The following is a 22,141-nucleotide window of genomic DNA, read 5'->3' as shown; positions in this document are numbered from 1 at the left end:
CTCCTCTCTCTCTCTCTCTCTCTCTCTCTGTCTCTGTCGCTCAGTGTTGGCCTTTGTCCCTTGCCTATTTTGTTTGTTATTGTTTTTACCATCCTGCCTCCTCTCAAGGCGGGGAGGAGTGTAGAGCGGAGGAGGGCGGGGGGGCAGGGCTGTAACAACGCACGCCCGGTCCCCAATCAGCCTGATGGGGGCGCGCAAGTGATAAAGGCGGTTCGAGAGAGAGAATTACAGGCAGATGCTCTGTGTTTTTTGTTCAGTTTTTCATTAAACTATTATTTATATTGTCAAGCCGGTTCTCGCCGCCTCCTTTACCGTAACACCCTTACAATATATATATACAGAATTAATATTTAACCCCTACTTTCACACCTCCCCCTCCAAATCCCCAATCCGACCCTCAACAAACACCCCTGTGGTCACACATGAGAAATACATAATAATAAATCACACATCAATAACTACACCTCTCTCTCCACTGCCCCACCCGAGAGCCCTCCAAGAACGCCAAATATTTGCCCCATTTCCCAACAAACAAATCCAAGTTCCCCAGTCTTCTAGATGACCCTTCTTCAAAAGCCGCCATCCTCCCCATCTTCGTGCACCACTCCTGAAATGGGGGCACTCCTGTCGACTTCGATCCCTTTAAAACAACTTCGATCATGACACTGGTTTGGACGCAATTTTTGTGTGTTTATTCTCTACATCAGTGTTTCCCCAACTGGGGTACATAAGGTGACAATGGGGGGTATAAGAATAACAATCTGAGATTTACAGTTTCCAATTTCATCACATTCTAAAATAATATTCAAACCCAGTTTATGTATTTCTCACTGGCAAAAATTATTTTGTGTGCCCTCTAGTGTAGACACACCAAAATGGTTGTGTCATAAAGGTCAGAAAAATATGCTATGAAATAACCCTATATTTTGCGGTTAAAAAATGCATCTACTCATGCGTTGTGCGTCACAAAAGTATCTTTTTTCACCAGCCCAGCGCTAGGTGACATACCTTAGTGATAGCAAGTAAAATACTTCACTGTTTTACAAGAAAAAGATGTCAGTCGTCCACGATTTTAGTTTATTTATTTATTTTTCGCTGTTTAAAACATAATTTGTATTTAAGGTTAGATGCATAGGGAGTTTTGATACTGATGGTATAAGTTCAAAATCTTTGATGACAGGTGTCAGACATTCAGCAGCACCAAATAATTTTTCATATTCACACGCAGTAATTTTAATCACATTTGCTTGCACGGTAGAGACCTGTTTTTACAGTGTTGCATGATGTTTTTTCAGCAAATGAGCTCAATTTTGCTAACAGTGTCAAACAGTGCACCTTGAGCTGACCACGCAATTGCACAGATACACAGATACTGCAATGCTTAAATTCGGCCGGCAATGCCCTACCTACAACGCTGCACAATTCCTTGCATGTCAGCTCTGCCATCATTGGCGTGTAAATGGGTGAATGGGACACAGTGTAAAGCGCTTTGGTAACCTCTAAGGTTAAAAAAAATATATAATAAGTGCAGACCATTTACCATCTCAATCGGTAAGCCATTTGTATGATTAATATAACGTACAAAACATGTACAAATATAACATGTTTAATATAAGGGAGTTGTTTTACAAAGATAATTGTGTTAAACAGAAATATTTTCAAATGACCTTGTGTGAATTTTATCTATGCGTTAGAGAGGGGGTACGTGAAAGGATGTTAAATGTTTGAAGGGGTACGCCACTGTAAAAAGTTTGGGAACCACTTCTCTATATTGATGGCCGCCTCATCTCCTAAAATACTGAGTCTGGGGCAAAATGAAATTTGAGTGCCCAATACATCACACCTAAAACTCTGAACCTTCAACCAAAATTCTTAGATCTTAACACACCACAAAAAAAACATGGGTTTTGTCTCCAACTTCTGACTGGCATCGCTAGCAGGTGGGTGTGTCTTTAAGACCAAGCCTATACAATCTAGAAGGAATCCAATAGAATCGATGTAAAATCTTTAAAATCTTGCATAAGGCACACCTTTGCATCTCTAGATGCAGACTTGACATTTTTTAGAATTCTAGCACACACTCCCTCCTCCAAAACCAAGTTTAAATCTTTCTCATATATTCTCTTGATAGAAGTTAAAGCTCTGTCCCCCAGACTCTGAATTAGCAGGGTGTAATACACTGATTCCTTATGACCTCTTCCAAAAGCAGTAATCGCCAGGATCTGCTGCTTTAGGGGGGTGTATGCTACTCCCAAAAATAGTACAGAGTACAGAGCAGGTGGCAAAGCTGTAAATACCTAAAGAACTGAGATCTGGGAATCCCAAAATGTTGAACCAAATTTTCAAAGGATCTCAACACTCTCATATATTGTATTAACTGTATTAATTGTATTTTACTCACAATTGTATTAACCTCACAATCCCCTCTGACCAGCAGAAAGGGGACTTATTAATACATAATTTTGGGTTCTGCCATAAGCTTGGGCAACATTTAAATAAATGTCGGAATTAAACACTGTGACAGGACGGAGGGCGAGGCCAGGTCATGATTTAACATACCCGGCCCCTTATCTGGCAAATCAAGCCTCCGAGAGGGATAAAGGCCGACTGCGGATGGTGGTGCAACAGAGCGTTTACAGGCAGCTGTCCATCTTATGTGTGTTTGTGTCTTTTGGTTTATTTCTTCATTAAACTATTATTTATATTGTCAAGCCGGTTCTCGTCTCCTCCTTTCCCTTAACCCGGAGGAGCCCGGCCGCCTGGAAGCGGGAGAAGGGGCTCCTAACCGACCGCCTGGAGCGGTCAGGGCCACTGCCAGGGGCGGAGGTGACCCCTACCAGCCGCTGAAACCGCTGAGCCAAATGTCGAGCAGAATAGGAAAGAGCCAGTCCAGGAATTTCACCATATCTTGACCCTCTTCGGCCTGAGGAATTCCAAATATTAGGACGTTATTCTGCCGACTATAGTTTTCAAAGTCCTTCAACTTCTCCTAGACATGATCCAAATCCACCTTGGTCGCTAGCAGATTAGCAGATAATTCCCTCTTCTCGACATCCTTCACTCTTATAACACCTCAGTGAATTTAGTCTCCATGGCAGTGATCGATCAACCTTCAAGTCAGCAATGACCTTCGTCAGCATTGCAGACATGTTCAAAAATTCTCTCTGAATTTCCCTCACTTCTCCAGCCAAATCGCTCAGGCCTCCTGGAGGTGGGGGGCATTAGCTTGAGCACGTAAGTGTCTTTTAATGTCTCCAGATCTTGAGGACTTTTAATTATTTTACATATTGTCTTCCCAGAACAGTTATGGAACACAGTATATCGAATATCACCAGTTTAAGACATTAATAATGTTAAAAACTAGCAAAGTGCAGAGAGCTCGCCATTCACACGTCCAAACCTCGCATTGCACCAACCAACTCCTCTCAAGCCTGAAGATCTGATGGTTTTGTCTAATTGGTGGTGGATATGAGGTTGCTTGGTGGGTGTTTTGAAGGGTAGTGGGAAGCCAGTAAACTCTATGGGGGCCATTTCTTGGCCATTTAGCAGAGGCTAAAATCTTAGGATCTAAACACAACAAACTGGGTCAGCAGTTTCAGAGGAAAAACAAGCAAGAAAGGGGTGATCTTGAGGAAAAGCTACAGAGAACAGTGCAACCATCCAGTTATTAACATATTAGCTGTCTGAGAGGCAACTTCAGGGCCTGATAGACACTGTGCCCCCTTTTCCCACCTAAGACCACCGTCTATGCTGGACTAATCCACGACAAAAAGAGCTATGGGGCTTAGGCAGTAACAACACAGAAAAATTCTTTAACACAAAAGGCCAATCTTGATTTTGTGCCAGGAGTGAGGTGGCCAGAATCTCAGCACTAAAATGAGGCCCTGAAGACTTCAGAACATAACCGCTTCAGAGGGAACTGAGCCAAGGCCACTACAGCTCTATGAAAAGGCCTTTCCATGCCTGCACCACAAAAAAAAAAAAAATAATAAATTCAGCATGTGACATGCAAGCTGACAATTGAAAAACACAAGAACCCTGGCAGGAGTATAAATCTGTAGAGCAGACGTACAATGACAGTTATCTAAAGAGAGAATGCATTGCTGCAGCCAAAGAATGCTCTCTGGCACGGTCATGACTTCCTCATTTAAGAGCTTCCAACATACAGTAGTAGAAATTCAAAGCAGCTTATGATTTAAAAATAGTGAGTACATGATTAGTCCGTTCACACTAAAAGTTAAAATAGAGTTTTAGATTTTTATTTAAAACTATTAGTTTGTAAAGAATAATGTGGAGCAAGATTGGGAAGGAATATTTTAATATAATCTAAAAAAAACATGAGAGTAAATTTAATTGCTATTATGTTAAGATTGCTACGCTGCACCACCATGGTCACCAATATACAAAAATAATACTTTTTTTTAAACAGATTTCTAGAACACTCCCGCTGTCTGTTTTGGTCATATAATCAAATAGTCCCACCCCAAACGTAAGCTACTGGTCGAGTCAATGTTACTAAGTTGGGCTGGTCGAGATTCTTAAACAAAGCAATGACTGATGGCACTACATAGTCAAAACTGCTTACACGTTTTGGAGGAATCAACCTATTGTATGGGTGGCTTACTTATAGTTGCCTCTGCATATTAAGATGGACAGAAGTATTTTAAACATAGAAAAATGTACACACTTCACCTTTAATGCAAGTTATTCTGTCAAAATCTTATTTTGCAATGACCTAATCCCCAGAAGAAACACTTACCATCACAAGTAAAGGTTACAGGTTGTTGTGAATCTGAAATCTCAATGGACACTTTAACACTGCCTCCATTGTCCCCTCCTGCATCCCTCTGAGTGATCACAGGGCTGAGAACATAGCCAGGATTGGTAGAGAGGTCATCATGAAGGAAATTTGACCTCAGTCTGCAAACAAGAAAGATAAAGTGTGTGAACGAAGAGCTGTCCAACATAAAATAGGCAAAGTCCCGTGTTCCATAAGCCTCTGTCTTGGGTCCTGTCTTAGTCTTCCTGCACATTCTCCCTTTGGGTTATTAGGAAACATAGCATTGGCTTTCATTGTTACTTGGGCAACAATGGTGGTGGTATTCACCATAGAATTTGAGAGGACATTTTGTCTACCAGTATTCAAAATAGTGGTAGATCAATATGGCTTTTCAATAACAAATTCGAATCCAGATTATCTTTACGTCCTCTGTAGAATCTTACATTATAGGGCTGATTCAGGTCTCCTGGTACCTTCTGATGTCTTAAGAAAAACCTGCACAACACAGTTGCTACAGTAATGTGATCTAATTTATGATGGAAAGGGACATCTGCATTTGCTGGAGTTATCGATTTTATCAGTCAAAATCTGCCTTAAACACACAAACAAACAACTTTCAAAAACATAAAAATCCCAACTCACTTTGAAATGTCTTCAGAGAATGCTGCAACTTCTAGATTCTGGGCTTCCTTGCCCTGCAAATTGGAGTACTTTTGGAGTTCATTTGCACTTCCCTTATTGTCCTGTTAAAAACAGACATGAAACAGTGGTTATACTAATGAGCAAGCACAAGGTTCTTTCAGACAGACATTCAGTTTACTATCCTGAACATTCAATCAAATTCACTCATAACATTGACTTGTAAATAGTGAGAATTATGTACAGTGGTCTAAAATGTTAGTGATTGTTGACATTAACATCCAATGGCAAATGTGGAACAAGACAATGTCTGTTTGGTAGGAGGATTTAAAGAATGTGGAGAATGTCTGGAATGACAAAAATACTTCCTTTAGGAAGGAAATGGGTCAAAAATACATATCAACACAGAATTACAACCAAGATTTAAAATTTCTTCAATCAGTTCAATAATGGCTAAATAGAAATAAGTTTTAAGATTTTGTGTGTGTGTGTGTGTGTGTGTGTGTGTGTGTGTGTGTGTGTGTGTGTGTGTGTGTGTGTGTTTATTTGTTTTTCCAATGGGAATAAGCTTATTTTTGTTGGTGCAAGTGTAATATTTTCTCTTAGCATGGTTTCTAATGAGAACATCTGCCAGTAACACATTCAACCTTTCACATAAAAGGATAATCAAATTCATAAAAAAAGCAAATACAAAAAGGAGGACAGATCTAAGATCTGTTACAATTTAACTGTACACAACCAACTAATCAATTATTTGAGGTGAAAGATAGCTGCAAATAGGTAGCTGATGCATAACATGCCTGTATTAAATGTATATGAATGTACAACTTTAAAGTATACATTTTAAATTATGTAAAATGTTTCACCAATTTTAATTATTTGAATTTTAAACTTTTTTATTAAAATTTTAATTCAAATTTAAATAATAAACTTTGCATTCACTGGTTTATTTTAAATGGTCCTGCTGTGTAATTAAAAAAATGTTGGTACAATAATTCATGCAATCAAAAGCTACATACATAATAATTATTTAATACATGCTAAAATAGTTTTAGATTGAGTATATATTGAGTATGGCAGAGTGCAGAACTTCCCAAATGTAGTTTTGCCTGTCATTTAAAGTATTTATAATGTCATTATTGGTCAAACAGAGAAGGTCACGTGTTTTATTGCAGGCGAGATATCCAAACGTTGGAAGATATAATGGTGTCTTTAGCTGTTTACTAGGCCAGAGTCCTAGGCCTAACCATCAGGAAAAATGAGATGCCATGTGACACATATTCACAAATTATTCATCCCCTTTTGCTTAGAGCTACAGTTTTACTGTTCTGGCTGCCCTATATAGAAACTGTCCCACCCCAAACAGACCTTTTCCACAAGTTAAAAAGTACATGAGGTAACTGCTGAACAACAATGTAAACATCACTCACACAAAGCTTAGTACTTGCCTGAATTAAAGTAAAATTTTGTCTACTTTTGCATGCAGAAGAAATGGTGACTGCAACTTCCTCTTCATTATCTATGTTAAAGGGATAAAGTTCACCCAAAAATTTAAATTCTGTCATCATTCACTCACCCTCATGTTGTTGTAAAACCATATGATTTTCTTCAGATTAAACACAAAAGGAGATTTTAGGGAGAATGATGAAAGAATGACATATGGGTTTGTAGCAGTATAAGGGTGAGTAAATGAAAGACATTTAAATTTTTGGGTGAACTATCCATTTAGGGATCCTGATATAACTGGACTTCAACCTGATTGTAATTCCACAGAAAACAAATCTGACTTAACTTCCATCAGTTGGTTTAATAATTTCAGATACTACTGACAACAGAGTGCTTCACAGTAAACAGTGACTAAGTGATTTGTTTACAGACGTAATTACTAACAGTTACATTAAACAAACTTCTTTTTTTGTTGTGGGACAAGCTTATGATGAGTCAGAGTTTCTGGTTCATCAGCAGGTGGTGTTCTGATAGAGCACATTTACAAACAAACATACAGGTACCACAACAGAAACCAAATGCTCACAATGTCAACTGAAAAAAACAACTCACTGTGTGTGAGTGAGCTTTTGTGAGGGCTATGTAACACAAATACACCTTTTATAACACTATGTTTACATTGATACTAGAAAGTAGTTTATTGCAAAAAACAGCATTTCTGTTTATATGCACTGTAAGCGGCATACTCTTTACTCCCGTACACATGCGGCTCAGTCAGTAAGCAGCTTTCTCCACAGCAATGGAATTTCCCTGCAACGTTTGTGTAATTAACAAACATGGAATGCAAGGAAGACATGCCATTTTATTCGCTTTATTTCCAGATATTACAGAGTTGTTGCTGTGATTGTTTCCTTCACTTTCTATCGAGGTCTGCAGCAGAATTGCACTGCAATAGTGGGGATTCCTCTTACTTCAAACTCTGGGATTTCCCCAATGTACGAGTGCAAACGGGAACGTCAGGGAGAGTCAATATTTTACATTGGAGTGTATAAATATGTATGGTTTATAGTTTATGCGATTTTCCCTTTGGACACTGTAAGGCGGGTGCCAGTGAGTCTGGGCTTCTCCTCGAGAAAACAAAAGGCTCTCATGAGAATTAACACCTGAACCCTTTCTCGCATATGTAATAGCAACATCCGAGATGCAACAGACTGTGCAGCTAACACCTCCCTTCTAAAGTCTCTTCATCTCACTCCTCCTCACTTAAAGCTCACTAAAAACCTATGCAATGTTAGGTATATTTACTGTTTTTACACACATGTTTGGTATCATTTAAAGTGTCTCAGTGCGCCTGGTAAGCTGGTCTCATTCTCCCAGCCATAATGAAATGTTAAAAGAAGTTATAAAATATGTGAAATGTGGTGTGCCCCTTAAAGGTGTGCCCTTCCCCAGATCCCCCATACAAACTACCCCTGTATGTAAATCTACAGGAAGCAAGAACCCATTCAATTACAAAATCTGATCCCACAGTTGTGAACCCCTCAACAGGGGACCAAAATCTAATTATAATGACAGACACCACCATTTGGTAAGTTTATTTAATTATCTGGGTTTATAAGGAGAAGGGACAAAAGGTTCTGACAGTCTGTAGGTAGACTTCCCACACGATCGCTGTGTGTAGTTCTTGTCATAGACACATTTGTGAATGTGTGAATTCCTCAATTTCTGAATTGCTGTTATTATACTTGATTGATGATTTCACGAATGGGATTTTGAATTATTGTTCTATTTACCTGGTCAATAAATTGTCAACATTTGATTTGATTCTGACTGACTCTGACATTGCGTTTCCCAAACAGATTAAACGATTCGTATGTTACCGCAAGTCTGCGTCAGATTAGTGACGGCTAATATTTGGCATCGATTCAAGTGTACTTGGTTTGCAAAGACAAAAAGGGAATTTCCGTTTAGAACAGCAAACGCTGCTTGACCAATCTAAATCCGGGTGTCTTACCTCTGTTTTGATTTGATGTTTCTCCAGATAAGTGTACGTGGGAAACCACGCATGGCCAATCCAAAGCTATTACAAGAGAAGTTATGTTGGTCAACTTACATCTGTAATAGTGGTCGTGACGTCTACTGAAGAAAACGTTAAGTTACATTCAAGTGTATGCAATTCCATGGGGGCTATACTGAAGTATCTTTGATTGTGTATACATGAACGTGACCGATCTCAGGTATATAGCAATTACCTCTGTTTGATGATCCAGTACTGGCCGCTTGTGATCGTGAGACCCGCGGTGTAGAGAAAACACGCGAGGACCTCAAAGCGACATAGTTTCTTAATCTAAACGGGTAAAAATATAATTAAAGGAGTTAAAAGAATAATCAAACATTCGCTCACTTTTAATGATACTCAGATATCATTAAAAACCTTTTTCATTTATGGAGTCAGATGAAATAACGAGGTATAGTAACGAGGTAATTAAATAGTATTTCATTTAATATTGTTGTGTTGCGTAACAAGAAAGACAGTAATGCGCAGAGACCGTCACCCGTATTATTGGAGACCGCCATTGGACCGATAAACGGGCTTACAACACCAAGAAATGTTGAATTCCTTCCACTATGTTGACATTTTGTTGGGCTCCATCCTATAACGTTTGTTATTCTAGTCTGTTCCACGTACGCACACTCTTTAAATAACCATCAGAATGGCATTTATCCGTTAACATGACCACATTATGCCACCTTTTCTGAGAGGAACCTAGGTGTGTTATACCGCTTTCTCTTAATCTCTTTAATGGTATAAGGAAATCAGCGACGTATCAGAATGCTGATTTCTGCTAAAACGTTTTCTAAAAGGAATATAACGGGTTCAATACAAGTTAAGCTCAATTGACAGCATTTGTTGCGAAATATTGATTACCACAAAATATTGTTTTGAATTGCCCTTCCTTTTCTTTAAAAAAAAGCAAATATCAAGGTTGAGGCACTTACAATGGAAATTAATGATGGCCAATTTTTGAACGTTAAAATACTCACTTTTTAAAAAGTATTCACAAGACATAAACAGTATGTGTGTAAACATGATTCTAGTAGGGATGCACCGATACCACTTTTTCTCTTCCGATCCCGATATCGGAAATCTCAGTATCGGCCGATACCAATCCCGATCCGATACAAGTGTTGTTTTTTGCATAATCAGTTTAGAATATCTTTACATTATTGTGTGGAACTAATTGGGGGTACTCTTTAATATATAAAGAAACACAAACCTCTAACTACACATTATTTCAACATAAATGTATAGCTTATTAAGAAACACTTTATTATTAACTAGTATACTAGATAATGTAGCAGCAAAATTAACAGTAATTCCAGTTTAAGTCATCAGTAGTTTTATTGCAAAAATGTTTCAACTTGTATCTGGACTTTAAAAGATTCAGATCTTTTTTTTTTTTTTTCAATTTAGTTGTCAGATATCAGCTCACTTTTCATTCACACAGTTATTTTTTGGAACACATTCAATTTATATTGTATTATAATTTGTAAACTAATAATAATAATAATAATAATATTATATTATAATAGTAATATATAGTAATACTGTATATCTCAATGGTGCACGTTTAACTTTTAAACCCTCACGCTTTTATTTTGATATTCTGAACTCTCCAGGAAGTCCTGTAATTGTGTCTGTTTTGTAGGCAAATTTACAGTAGTTTAATTTGCTTCTTATTCAAATTCTGGTAAAATGCACGTCTGGTGCCGTTCTAAATGCATATTATAAAGTGAACCGAACTATTGGGCATCTACATCTGAGATGTTGTTTGTTAGTAGCGCTCATATATTGAAGGCTAAAAATAGCCGTGAGTGTGGGTGTAAACAGAGCAGCGCCATTCAACAACGCGCTGGCACAGCGTTCTGGTTTCACTTTAATGTAATGTCAAATGTTCCTGGTTCATACACACAGAGGAGATGCATGCTTACTCTATTTCTGTGGAGTGATAAAATGATCAAACTAAATCTCATGGGTTTGATTCATGACAAATAAGGGCTTGTGGGTTTAATCAGAGCATTAAAATAATCTATGAAAGTGGAGAAATTAGGAGAAACATTTTTTAATATTGCATAATATAATTTAAAAAGTTGATATACATATATGTTATATTTTATTATATATATATATATAAAAAAAAAATATATATATATATATATATATATATTTCAAAACAAGTGTAATGTAAAATTTACAAAACTAAAGCAGAAATAAAAGAGACATATTTTAAGTATTTAGTAATGTTTTTATATTTAAAACATAATTTGTCCTGTCATTCATAAGGTTTTAAATCCTTAAAAAGGAAATCATAGTTTATCCTAATTTTATTATTGCGTTTATATATTTGAAGTTAAATATGTAAAAATGTAAATCACGAAAGCCCTTAACAAGATAATTCATCGTCATAAATCGCAATTATATGTAATAAATATACTGACAGTAATATTTGCCAAATTTCAAATTTATCACAGCCCTAATTGTTAGTGCCTCACTGAAACCTCGATTTTTCCTTTTTTTTAAAGAAATGAAGATATAAGTTGAAATACTCATTAAAATAACATTTTATTGAAATAACATTATGCCACAACCCTTACAGAAAATTTAAACTAGCCGCAAACTTGCAGCTCATTATTTTCACATGCAAATGAGCTTGGGATTTGTCTCATATGTTTGCCAGCAAAAAATTATGTTCTACCAAGGTTTCCCAAATGGGATTTGTGAGATTGAGTAATGCCAATAATGAATAAATTAAAAAAAGTACACTATAATAAAATATAAGAAAAATATATCTGGAAAACCTAGAAAAATAATATATGGTAAAAATGTTGTCAAATGTTGTCAAATGTATTAGAATTCTAAAGGTTAACATTACTTCATATTAATGGGTACTTCAAGTAAATATTTTAGATTGTATGTGGTTGAGCTCAGTCTTGAGAACCCCTGTGTTACACAACTCGAGGCTCACATGAATCCCAAATACTCTAATGCTCATTCAAATCTTCTTTTGATGATGTGTTGTTAACTGAATCAGTAAGCATCAAGTAATGCAATAGTGAGCCACTTACACTGAGGCTGTTGATACACACAACAGCAAACAGGTCTTTTAGGTTGTGTGTGCTGATAAAGGCTAAAATATCCAGAGCTTGAGATAAGAGTATCTGATGTTCTGTGCAGTGAATCAGAGTAACTTTACACCAAAGCCAAAGCTCAGATTAGTTTCGCCGCTCTAATGCACACTCTGAACTCTGAAAGAAGGCTGCCATGGCAACATGGAGCTGCGCGCCCCCACTGCAGGCACGTCAGGGAAGGACCCATGGGGCAAAGACAGCTAGCTGGGGCCTGTCTCTGCTAATGAGACCAGCAGTAGTCCTCACTACACTCACACACATAAAGCCAAGAGCCCATTTATTCCAAAACACTAGGATAGCAGAGTGCTAACTTGACTATGAACTTGGCCTGATATATATACGATCCAGACAAATTAAGATATTCCTGTATCTTAAACTTTTACACAGTACACAACTCGGAGCAAGACCAAAACTTACCTCACCCTAGCCACTTTAAAACTGTGACAATTACTGCAATAAGATGCACATAGAAAACTAAATTCATGTCATTGTTGTGTGAGTGTTGGACAACATGTTTAATGCATACTTTGCCTATTGTTTGTATATTGTCTATTGGGTCACATTTTACAATAAGGTTCAATAAATTAGCATTAGATAAAGCATTAGGCATCATGAACTCACAATGATTAGTCTACAGAATTATTTAATATTAGTTAATATATGAATACACGATAGTTCATTATTAGTCCATGTTAGTTCATAATGCATTAACTAATGTTAATTTTACAACCAATAGATGCATTCTAAATATATTGGTATATGTAGATATTAACATTAAGCTTGAATAAAAAATGCTGTAAAAGTGTTTATTGTTAATTCATGTTAACGGTTATATTATCTAAGATTATACAGACATATTGTTAAGTGTGGCCATTTGTTGTGTGTATGACTATGAATAGTCTGTATTTATTGTCACTTGTGTCTATGTATTTTATGTGACATTGTAATATGTTATTGTAAATAGTATGATCAAAAATGCTCAATATTTGCTCCAAGGTTTCTTGGGAAACTGCATTAGATTTGTTTCTCTTCCCCACAAAAAAACATCACAGTCAACCTGACTTTATTTTAATCCTGAAGTGACAACTGTCCTGGTTTCAGAAGTAACGGGAACAAATCCTTCCAGTTCTGTGGGAAATGTGTGACAACAGCTAATTGTCCTAGTCAGAAATGAACATAATGAGACAGGAAGTGGGATTTCTGGGAAATAACGCACACATTTACACACCCTCCCTATAATGAATCAAAGTCTCACTCATTGTGTACTCCTCTCAGGAAGTCATTCTTTATTTTGGCAATCAGCGACAACATTTCTAAAAGACCAAAGATAAAACAGGGATCTAGATAAAATGGTGGTAAAATGAAAGAGACAAAAGCATTTGAATTTAGCTAGACTCTGATAAGAAACCAACCATAAGGAAAGGAAAGATGCCAAAATGAAAGATGCAAATTGCCTGCAGCTTTAAATATGTCAGTGAAATTCAGCATGCTGTCATAGTATAATTAGAAATCCACATGAACACATTTTTACCTGCTACATTTTGTCACATCAAAGAGCATAGTTTTGTTGTTTATTATGAAAAAGTGCTAGCATGCGTTTTTGAAATAGATACACTTGTGCATTACTGAAGGGATAAGCATTTTTGTCCTTTTTTTTCTGCTCACATATACGACAATATAAACCATGTATCTGGGGAGGTGAGGGGAGTGGGGTTCCATTTGTGGTATTTTGTAATTTTCGTCCTATGTATGTGTGTCAGAGAGCCGCAAGATGCCTCGCAACGGATATAACAGAACGTAGGTATCTCAAGACATGTTTTTAAAAGTAAATGATATCTAAAAAACATAGCGTTCCTGCACAAAAAGCAGAAAAGAACAGCAAGACTCCGTGAAATGGTAAAAAAAAAAATGTGTCTGGTGCAAGTCTATATTGAAAACCAATAGGAAAAAAGCATAGATGGACAAAAATCACATTCAGTGTAAACAGCACCTTTTGTCTATTACATCGCATCTCACAGTCACGTCACACATGATCATGTTTAATCATTGTGTTCACAAGTACTTGTCCTATCCCTACTACATTGTTGATTATATGGTCAAAATAGCATTTGTTAAGATTTGCAGTCATTAAACATCAGACAGAGCAAATTTGAATTTACAGATCTCCTGCTCTATTGATTGTTTTGGCAGTGCAAACATGATATCTGGCCAATTCATTGTAACATAATCAACTCTAGCTGTTATAGCTGGAGAACACCTGTCTGGCAGTGTGCTGTAGACACAGGATAATTTTTACTTCCACCAACAGAGCTATTAATCTGTGATGGTCAGGTGTACTATGCAGAAGAGGATGTGGTGATGACTTCTGCTGTTAGTACTGAACTGTGTTAAAGAGAAAGAGCTGCCAACATGTTCCCGGTCAGCAGAAACGAGAAGTTCTCTTACCTGTTTACTTGGGTTGTGATGCGTTGAGGTTGCAGATATATTGAGGGAATGGCTTCTAGTTATGGCCGCCCCTGTTGATGCTCTTCTTGGCTGAGAGGCCAAAGTAGCCTTGTTTTTCAAATGTGCTGGAGGACTGCCATTATCCACACTCTCAGTCTCTTCCTGAAGAACCGCATCCCATGGGTCTTTGGCAGTCTCTGATTGCTCTGTGCAAGGGCCGCCTGATACAGTTGGTTTCTCCTCTACCTCCACCTTACGCTTGTTAAGCGGATCCAGGTCCAACCACTCAAATCGGCTGATGTTGGGAGGTTCTGAGGGCTGAGGCATGGGCTCCAGGGATTTGGTACTTCCTGAGTGTACATCCATGCTGGACGTCCTGCCATTCTTCAAGTATTCCGAAGTGCTGGCAATCTTGTCAAACAGCTTGGCCATCTCTGGGGTGATGGCAGGCTGCTGGTAGACTAGAGCAGCAGGTGACTGGATGTGAGCAAATGAGATGTAGGGAGACGGTTGGGCAGGCATACTAATAAACGGAGACATAGCTGGACTCAAGCCATTCTGGAAAGAGCATGGAGGTTTTGGGAAGGGAGCAGAGGAGAAGATGGGAGTCTGTGGGTGTGTAGGGGTCTGCAGAGCACAATTAGCTGTCCAGTGGAATGATGAAGTGTTGAAGGCATGTCCTCCAGGATACGAGGCACTGAGGTTGCAACCTAACAGGGAAGAAGGCCTAGTCACTTTGTTGGTGCCAAAATTTTCATCCAGAAGTAGCTTTTCCAGCTCCTCCTTGGTCAGCTTCTCTACATCGATGTCCCCAAACTTGTCTTTGTCTGCTTTCTTCTGTGTTTCTGATTCAGGAAAGACAATGAGATCTTTCTCCTGCCGGCTAGAGGAAGATGCTTGTGCACTCGCATTGGGAAGGGGATTAGCAGAACATGCTGTGGCTAGGAGTGTGTGTCTTTTCTCTCGCAAAAGTTTAGCTAAGGCCTCTTCCTCCATTCGTAAAGCTTCCTCCTTTCCCACCATCCCTTTGGGCCGGACCACCCCTGGAGAGGCTGGCCTGTCATGCTTAAACCCATTGCCACTGGATATGTGGGCCATGGTTTCAGCTCTGCCTTGATATGCACATGGGGAGACCGGTCAAGACTGGTACAGCTGGATTCTGATGGAAGCTTTACAACAGGTTCCTATGGGAGGAAATTGAGAGAACTTTGGTTATCAAGCCTTCATAATGGCTCATGGCAATATCTTTCAAAACAAATGCAGCCAATTATTATGTACTTGTAGAGCTATTTTTAGAGGCAGTGTTCAATATAGTGAGTTGCTGTGGGCCCCTTTTAACAATCAAACATCCTTTCCATGATTGTGGGGTCTCAAATATGAGCTTATAATAACACAATTACCCTTCTAAATTCAAATGACATTTTCTCCTAAATCAAATGAATGAATCCCTTTTTATATGTTTGGTTGGTAATTTAATTGCTTAATAAAGACCTCTTGCAATTGAAAAATCTATTTGAAATTTGATTTCAAAATGAATTTGAAGCATTACAAATCTATTTGAAATTAAAATGGAAAATTATGAAATGCTTGAAGCACAAACGTCAGAAGACAAATACTGCCGAGTTCATGTGAGTGACTAGTGAGGGTGTGTCAAACTCTGTCTGGATTTAACGGGTGAATGGCAGGTGGTTACAAGCACATACCAGACATTTCCCTGTGCCTTGCAGGGCCAAGACAAGCCAGCTTACAATTCAAACAAACCAATTAGCAGCAAACTCAGACAGAATAGGAATTGAGCTTCTCATTTATAACATATATGCTAAAACCCTAAAATGTTAACTTCACAGAATGACAGTAAAACATGCATTAGTAGAAAAACGTCAACCGGTAGTGTTTTGCTATCCCATTTATATGGCAGTAGCTGTAATTGTGTGGTATATCAGTGGGCAGGACTGCTTTAAATTGTTTATGCCTACATGTGAATTAGATAAAGAAACATGGACAAATGCTAAAATACATAGCAGGACATGTCCCAAACAAGTCAAGGCAAGGAAGAACATGCTATTAAAGAATGTTACACACAATGAAAAGTGGAGTTAAGATGTTCAAAGTAACCAAGCAATGTTAGATCTTTACATTGAGTCAGAAATAAGAATGAGAACTATCTATTAGTTTTGATGTTTGGGGTCTTTAGTTTTTAACTCTAATATTAGCCTACAAAATGTAAAGCTATTTTTGCACTGATGCAAGACTTGTTCTTTTGTTATGGACAATCTTATCCTTTGGTTTTGCGCCCATCAATTTTCAAATAAAAATATAAAATAAACTACTTATTCATTAAACCACCACCAGCATATCTATCAATCAATTTATTTTTTCTCGATACATATTGCGTCCATGGTATAAAATTACTTGTACTATCTGATATAAGACTTTGGCCACGTCGCCCTACTAGGGATGGGCGATATCTTATCGTTTGCGATATATCGTTGAAAATTCTCCTCACGATAAAAATGTGTCTCCTCACGATAATAACGATAAGTCTAGTTGATGACGTAGTTTTGTGCGCGCGCGCACGATTCACTGTTCACGTGCGGACATTCTCTGTGCGGAGTGAAAACGAGCATGGCGGAAGGCGGACGTGAGGCTGAGGAGGAGCTTGTTGTTAAGCGAGGAGCTACCTCCACGTGGGCCACTTGCAGATGGTGAAAGCAATCCCCTTACGTGGTGGAAGGTACATGAGGTGAATTTCCCTAACATCAGTCGTTTGGTGAAAAAGTACTTGTGCATCCCCGCCACTAGTACACCCTCAGAAAGGGTGTTCAGCGCTGCTGGAAATGTAGTGACATCCCAAAGGTCTCTTCTGAAACCAGCTACAGTGAATATGTTGGTCTTCTTGACCAAAAATCTTAAGGTGTGAGCCCTGTTCTCTTTTTGAAAGCTACTGAATCAAATCAAATCACTTTATTGTCACACTACCATGTACACAAGTGCAACAGTAGGTGAAATTCTTGTGTGCAGTTCCGAGCAACATAGCAGTCATGACAGTGACGAGACATATACCAATTACAATAAACAACATACTTACACAACACAATTTACATATCAAATGTACACATATTTACACAACACAATAATAATATACAATGTACAGTAAACAATACACACAATATAGAATACACATACAATAAAAATGTAAAATAAAAAGTATATAAAAACAAAAATATATACATACATACACACATACACACACACACACACACACACACACACACACACAGTAGTTGTATTGTGAAGAGAATATAATTATGACAGTCCAGTGTGAGATAATAAGATTAATAAAGTGCAGTTCTGATGTATATTGATAGTGAGAGATCAAGTGTTCAAAAGTCTGATTACTTGGGGGAAGAAGCTGTCATGTAGTCGGCTGGTGCAGGTCCTGATGCTGCGATACCGCCTGCCTGATGGTAGCAGTGAGAGCAGCCTATGGTGGCTGGAGTCTCTGATGATCCTCCGAGCTTTTTTCACACACCGCCTGGTATATATGTCCTGGAGGGAGGGAAGCCCACACTTTGCAGGGCTTTGCGGTAGTGGGCGGTGCTATTGCCGTACCAGGAGGTGACGCAGCCAGTCAGGATGCTCTATACAGTACTGGTGTAGAACCGTGTGAGGATGTGGTGGTTCATTCCAAACTTCCTCAGCCGTCTCAGGAAGAAGAGGCACTGGTGAGCCTTCTTCACAATGGCCTCAGTGTGGACGGGCCATGTGAGCTCCTCAGTGATGTGGACACCGAGGAACTTGAAGCTGCTGACTCTCTCCACCGGTGCTCCATTAATGGTGATGGGGCTCTGTCCTCTGTCTTTCCTCCTGAAGTCCACTACAAGCTCCTTGGTCTTACTGACGTTGAGGGAGAGGTTGTGCTCCTGACACCAGCGTGTCACAGTGTGCACCTCCTCTCTGTAGGCTGATTCAACATTGTCAGTGACCAGACCTATCATCAGCAAACTTAATGATGGCATTGGAGCTATGTGTTGCCACACAGTCATGTGTGTACAGGGAATACAGGAGTGGGTTGAGAACACAGCCCTGCGGGACTCCAGTGTTGAGGATCAGTGATGAGATGTTGCTGCCCATTCTAACCACCTGACGTCTGCCTGACAGGAAGTCCAGGATCCAGCAGCACAGCGAGCTCATCAAGCTCGGAGGGCACTATGGTGTTGAATTCTGAGCTGTAGTCTACAAGCAGCATTCTCATATATGTGTTCCTTTTTTCCAGGTGGAAGAGAGCAGCGTGTATTGTAGATGCAATGACATCATCAGTGGAGCGGTTGTTGCGGTAAGCAAACTGCAATGGGTCCAGTGAGGTGGGCAGCACAGAGCAGATGTAATCTCTGATTAGCCTCCCAAAGCATTTGCAGATGATGGGGGCCAGAGCAACAGGATGCCAGTCATTTAAACAAGTGATTTTTGATTGCTTTGGTACAGGCACAATGGTGGATATTTTGAAGCATGTGGGGACTACAGACAAGGAGAGGGACATGTTGAAAATGTCCATAAAAACACCAGCCAGTTGGTTTGCGCACGCAATGTCCTCTACGCACTTCCTGATGAAACACGTTACGCTATCAGCGTAAACCTCAATGTCATCATCAGAGGCGGACCGGAACATCTCCCAGTCCGCGTGATCAAAACAGTCTTGTAGCATAGAGTCTGATTGGTCCGACCAGCACTGGATCATTCTGAGGGTGGGTGCTTCCTGTTTCAGTTTCTGCCTGTAAGCGGGCAGAAGCAGAACGGAAGAGTGGTCTGATTTGTTAAATGGTGGACGGGGGAGGGATTTGTAGCCATCCCGGAAAGGAGAATAGCAATGGTCCAAAACCCAGTCCCCTTGTGTGTTGAAGCTAATATGTTGGTGGTATTGTTTTAAAATTGGCTTTGTTAAAGTCCCCGGTCGCAATAAACACGGCCTCAGTGTGCTCACTTATACTCCCATACAGTTCCTTGAGTGCCCGGTCTGCGTCGGCTTGTGGGGGTGTACACAGCTGTGATATTGACCGCTGTGAATTCCCTCGGTAGCCAGTATGGTCGACACATAAGCATGAGAAATTCCAGATAAGGAGAGCTGAAAAACTTGATAAAATGTACGTTCCTCTGATCACACAATGATTTTTTGATCATAAAACATACACCACCACCTCTGTTTTTACCTGAGAGGTCTTCGCTCTGTCCGCTCGGCGTACGGAGAACCCTGCGGTTTCGATGGCTGAATTTGGAATCTCTGCAGCAGATAATGCAGCAGTCCCTCGTTGGAAAGAGATCTGCAATCTCAACTCACAGAGCTTGCTGTCCAGAGATTGAATGTTTGCAAGTACAATACTGGGTAACGGGGGTCCACTTGCGCGATGTCTTACTCTGATGAGAACGCTGGCTTTTTCCCCTTTTCCTTCAGCGTTTCCGCGGCCAGGCTACCCAGACAAAGGGCTCCGCTGGCGTGTTTGTAACAGCGGGTCGGCATTGAGGAATATGAAGTCCGGTTTACAGTATGTAATTGCAGAATCAATGGCCAAAATCATTTGTCTGTCGTATACAATAAGGCAGACAACATCCAAGACAAAAAAACTAAAAAACTGCATTGTTGTGTTGGAGCTCGCAACGCAGCAGCCATACTCGGCGCCATCTTGAGTCAAAACGGCTGCTTGTCATAAAAACAATGTATAACGTGTGTAACCTTATATCTAGCTAGCTAACGTTAGCTAATTATCTAATGTAAATGTTATTAACAGCGGCTCTGACAACTAGGGGTGTAACGGTTTAAATTTCTCATAGTTCCTATCATGGTTTCGGCACGGTTCGGTATTTGTTATGTTCAGGGAAAAATTAATATTACTGCTAAATCCAAGTAAAAATATTCTATTTGGTAACAGACACTTTAAGAGATTTGCCCTCACTACAAATAACCATGGTTTTACTACAGTAACCAGTTTAAACATTGTATTTGTAGTAAAATCATAGTAAGCACAAAATTAACATGGTTACTGTCATGGTTACAATACTACAGTAAAATCAAGGTAAATATGGAAACTACATTATTACTGTTGCAAAACAATGGTTAATTGTATCAAAACTATGATTTCTGCCAAGAAACAATGGTGACAGCAGTCATTGTTACTTCAGTCATAGATATTACAATATCACTATAGTAAAACCATGGTTACAATATGGCTACAACAGTATTACTACATAAAACCATGGTTATTTTATCAAAACTGTGATTTATGATAAGAAAACCATGGTGACAGCATTCCTTGTTATTACAGTCATGGTAACTACAGTATTACTATAGTAAAACCATGGTTCATTTTCGTTAGGGTCCTTAACAACAAAAACCCTCTCTAATTACTAACTCAACATTTTTAATTAATACCTGAATTATTGCACTACATGCATCAATACAAAGTGCATTTAATTTATGTCCATCTACAGAGCCATACAGGTGCATTAGTGGAGGTTACAACTGTGCATGTCTATTTGGTACCTGATTTTCTCCACCAAACTGTATGATCCAGATGCTTTATTCCACTAGAGATGAACTGTGGAGCAAATGCTTACCGAACTGTGGTTGGCAAACTGTATGGTTTGTTTTTTTTTACCAAGAACCATTAACTAATTAGCTAACTATTTTCAGCATCTGAGGAGTAAGTTCAACACAGGTAACCACATTTGCTTAAATTCTTTGATTGTTCACAGGGCTCGACATTAACGCATCCGGGACAAGTGGATTTTTGAAGGGACAAATGAAAGAGAATTTTAGTTGCCCAATCGGACAATCAGACAGATTAAAATGTCAATAACAAAAGAATAACCAGCTATATTTGTGATAGCCTAGGCCTGTAATAATAATAATAATAATAGTGAGTTTCAATAATATTCTTTCATCATTGTAAAGCGCATTTCAGTTGAATCAAGGCGTCAACGCTCCGTTCAACACCAGCGTCAAGCGCCACTTTGCCCTCCACATGACAAGAGTTGCATAAAGCGTCACAGAGGGGCAATATTATGAGTTTGCAACAAAAAAGTGGGAGGTGTGCACAATACACATTGAAAACGAGAAGAGAGAAAAAAAGCTTGCGGTTGCTTTGATAGCAGAAAGTAATAAAAGGACTCATTTATGTTTAGGTCGAAGCTTTTTCTTAGTGATTTTAAATTAGTTCAATAACTGGGGTCTCTGATATTCGTAAACGATAAGGTAATATTTAAGAAAAACTAATTATGAGACATTCAATGACTCTTCACAAATGTTGAAATTTTTTAAATATTTATTGTTGCTTAGTACTCTCACAGACATTATTGAAGCAAAAACGTGCGTGTGAAAAACACTTTGGTGTAAAGTGGCGTCACTTCATAGACTTCAATGTATTCTGCAGCACTGGCGCGAGTCGTGTGAAAGACCCTAAACATATATAAATATCACTCACTTTTACACATTAATCATTGCTCTTCACAATCACAAAAGTGACCGATTGTGGTTTCTAAATGGCAAATTTCTCCGAAAGGTGAGGAGTTTGGATCCTTGAAATTATTTCTTTTTTTCATGCATTTATTTATTTTGGGAAATTTGATAATTTCTACGGCACACCTGAC

General features: G+C 38.8%; 1 protein-coding gene across 1 annotated transcript in view; it reads right to left on the bottom strand.

The window, feature by feature from the left end:
* Nucleotides 1-22,141, bottom strand: part of LOC127622989 (phosphatidylinositol 4-phosphate 3-kinase C2 domain-containing subunit alpha-like) — a 55,784-nt gene that overhangs the window by 29,882 nt on the left and 3,761 nt on the right. Inside the window, 3 exon segments of the mRNA XM_052097211.1 lie at nucleotides 4,760-4,920; nucleotides 5,423-5,523; nucleotides 14,501-15,684. Coding sequence (XP_051953171.1) covers nucleotides 4,760-4,920; nucleotides 5,423-5,523; nucleotides 14,501-15,598 — 1,360 coding nt within the window. The 5' untranslated portion in view covers nucleotides 15,599-15,684.

The sequence above is a fragment of the Xyrauchen texanus genome, chromosome 29 (assembly GCF_025860055.1).
Source record: "Xyrauchen texanus isolate HMW12.3.18 chromosome 29, RBS_HiC_50CHRs, whole genome shotgun sequence".
In the NCBI taxonomy this organism is placed as follows: domain Eukaryota; kingdom Metazoa; phylum Chordata; class Actinopteri; order Cypriniformes; family Catostomidae; genus Xyrauchen; species Xyrauchen texanus.
Note: the sequence above shows the minus strand (reverse complement) of the source record. Positions and strands in the feature narration are given on the sequence as shown.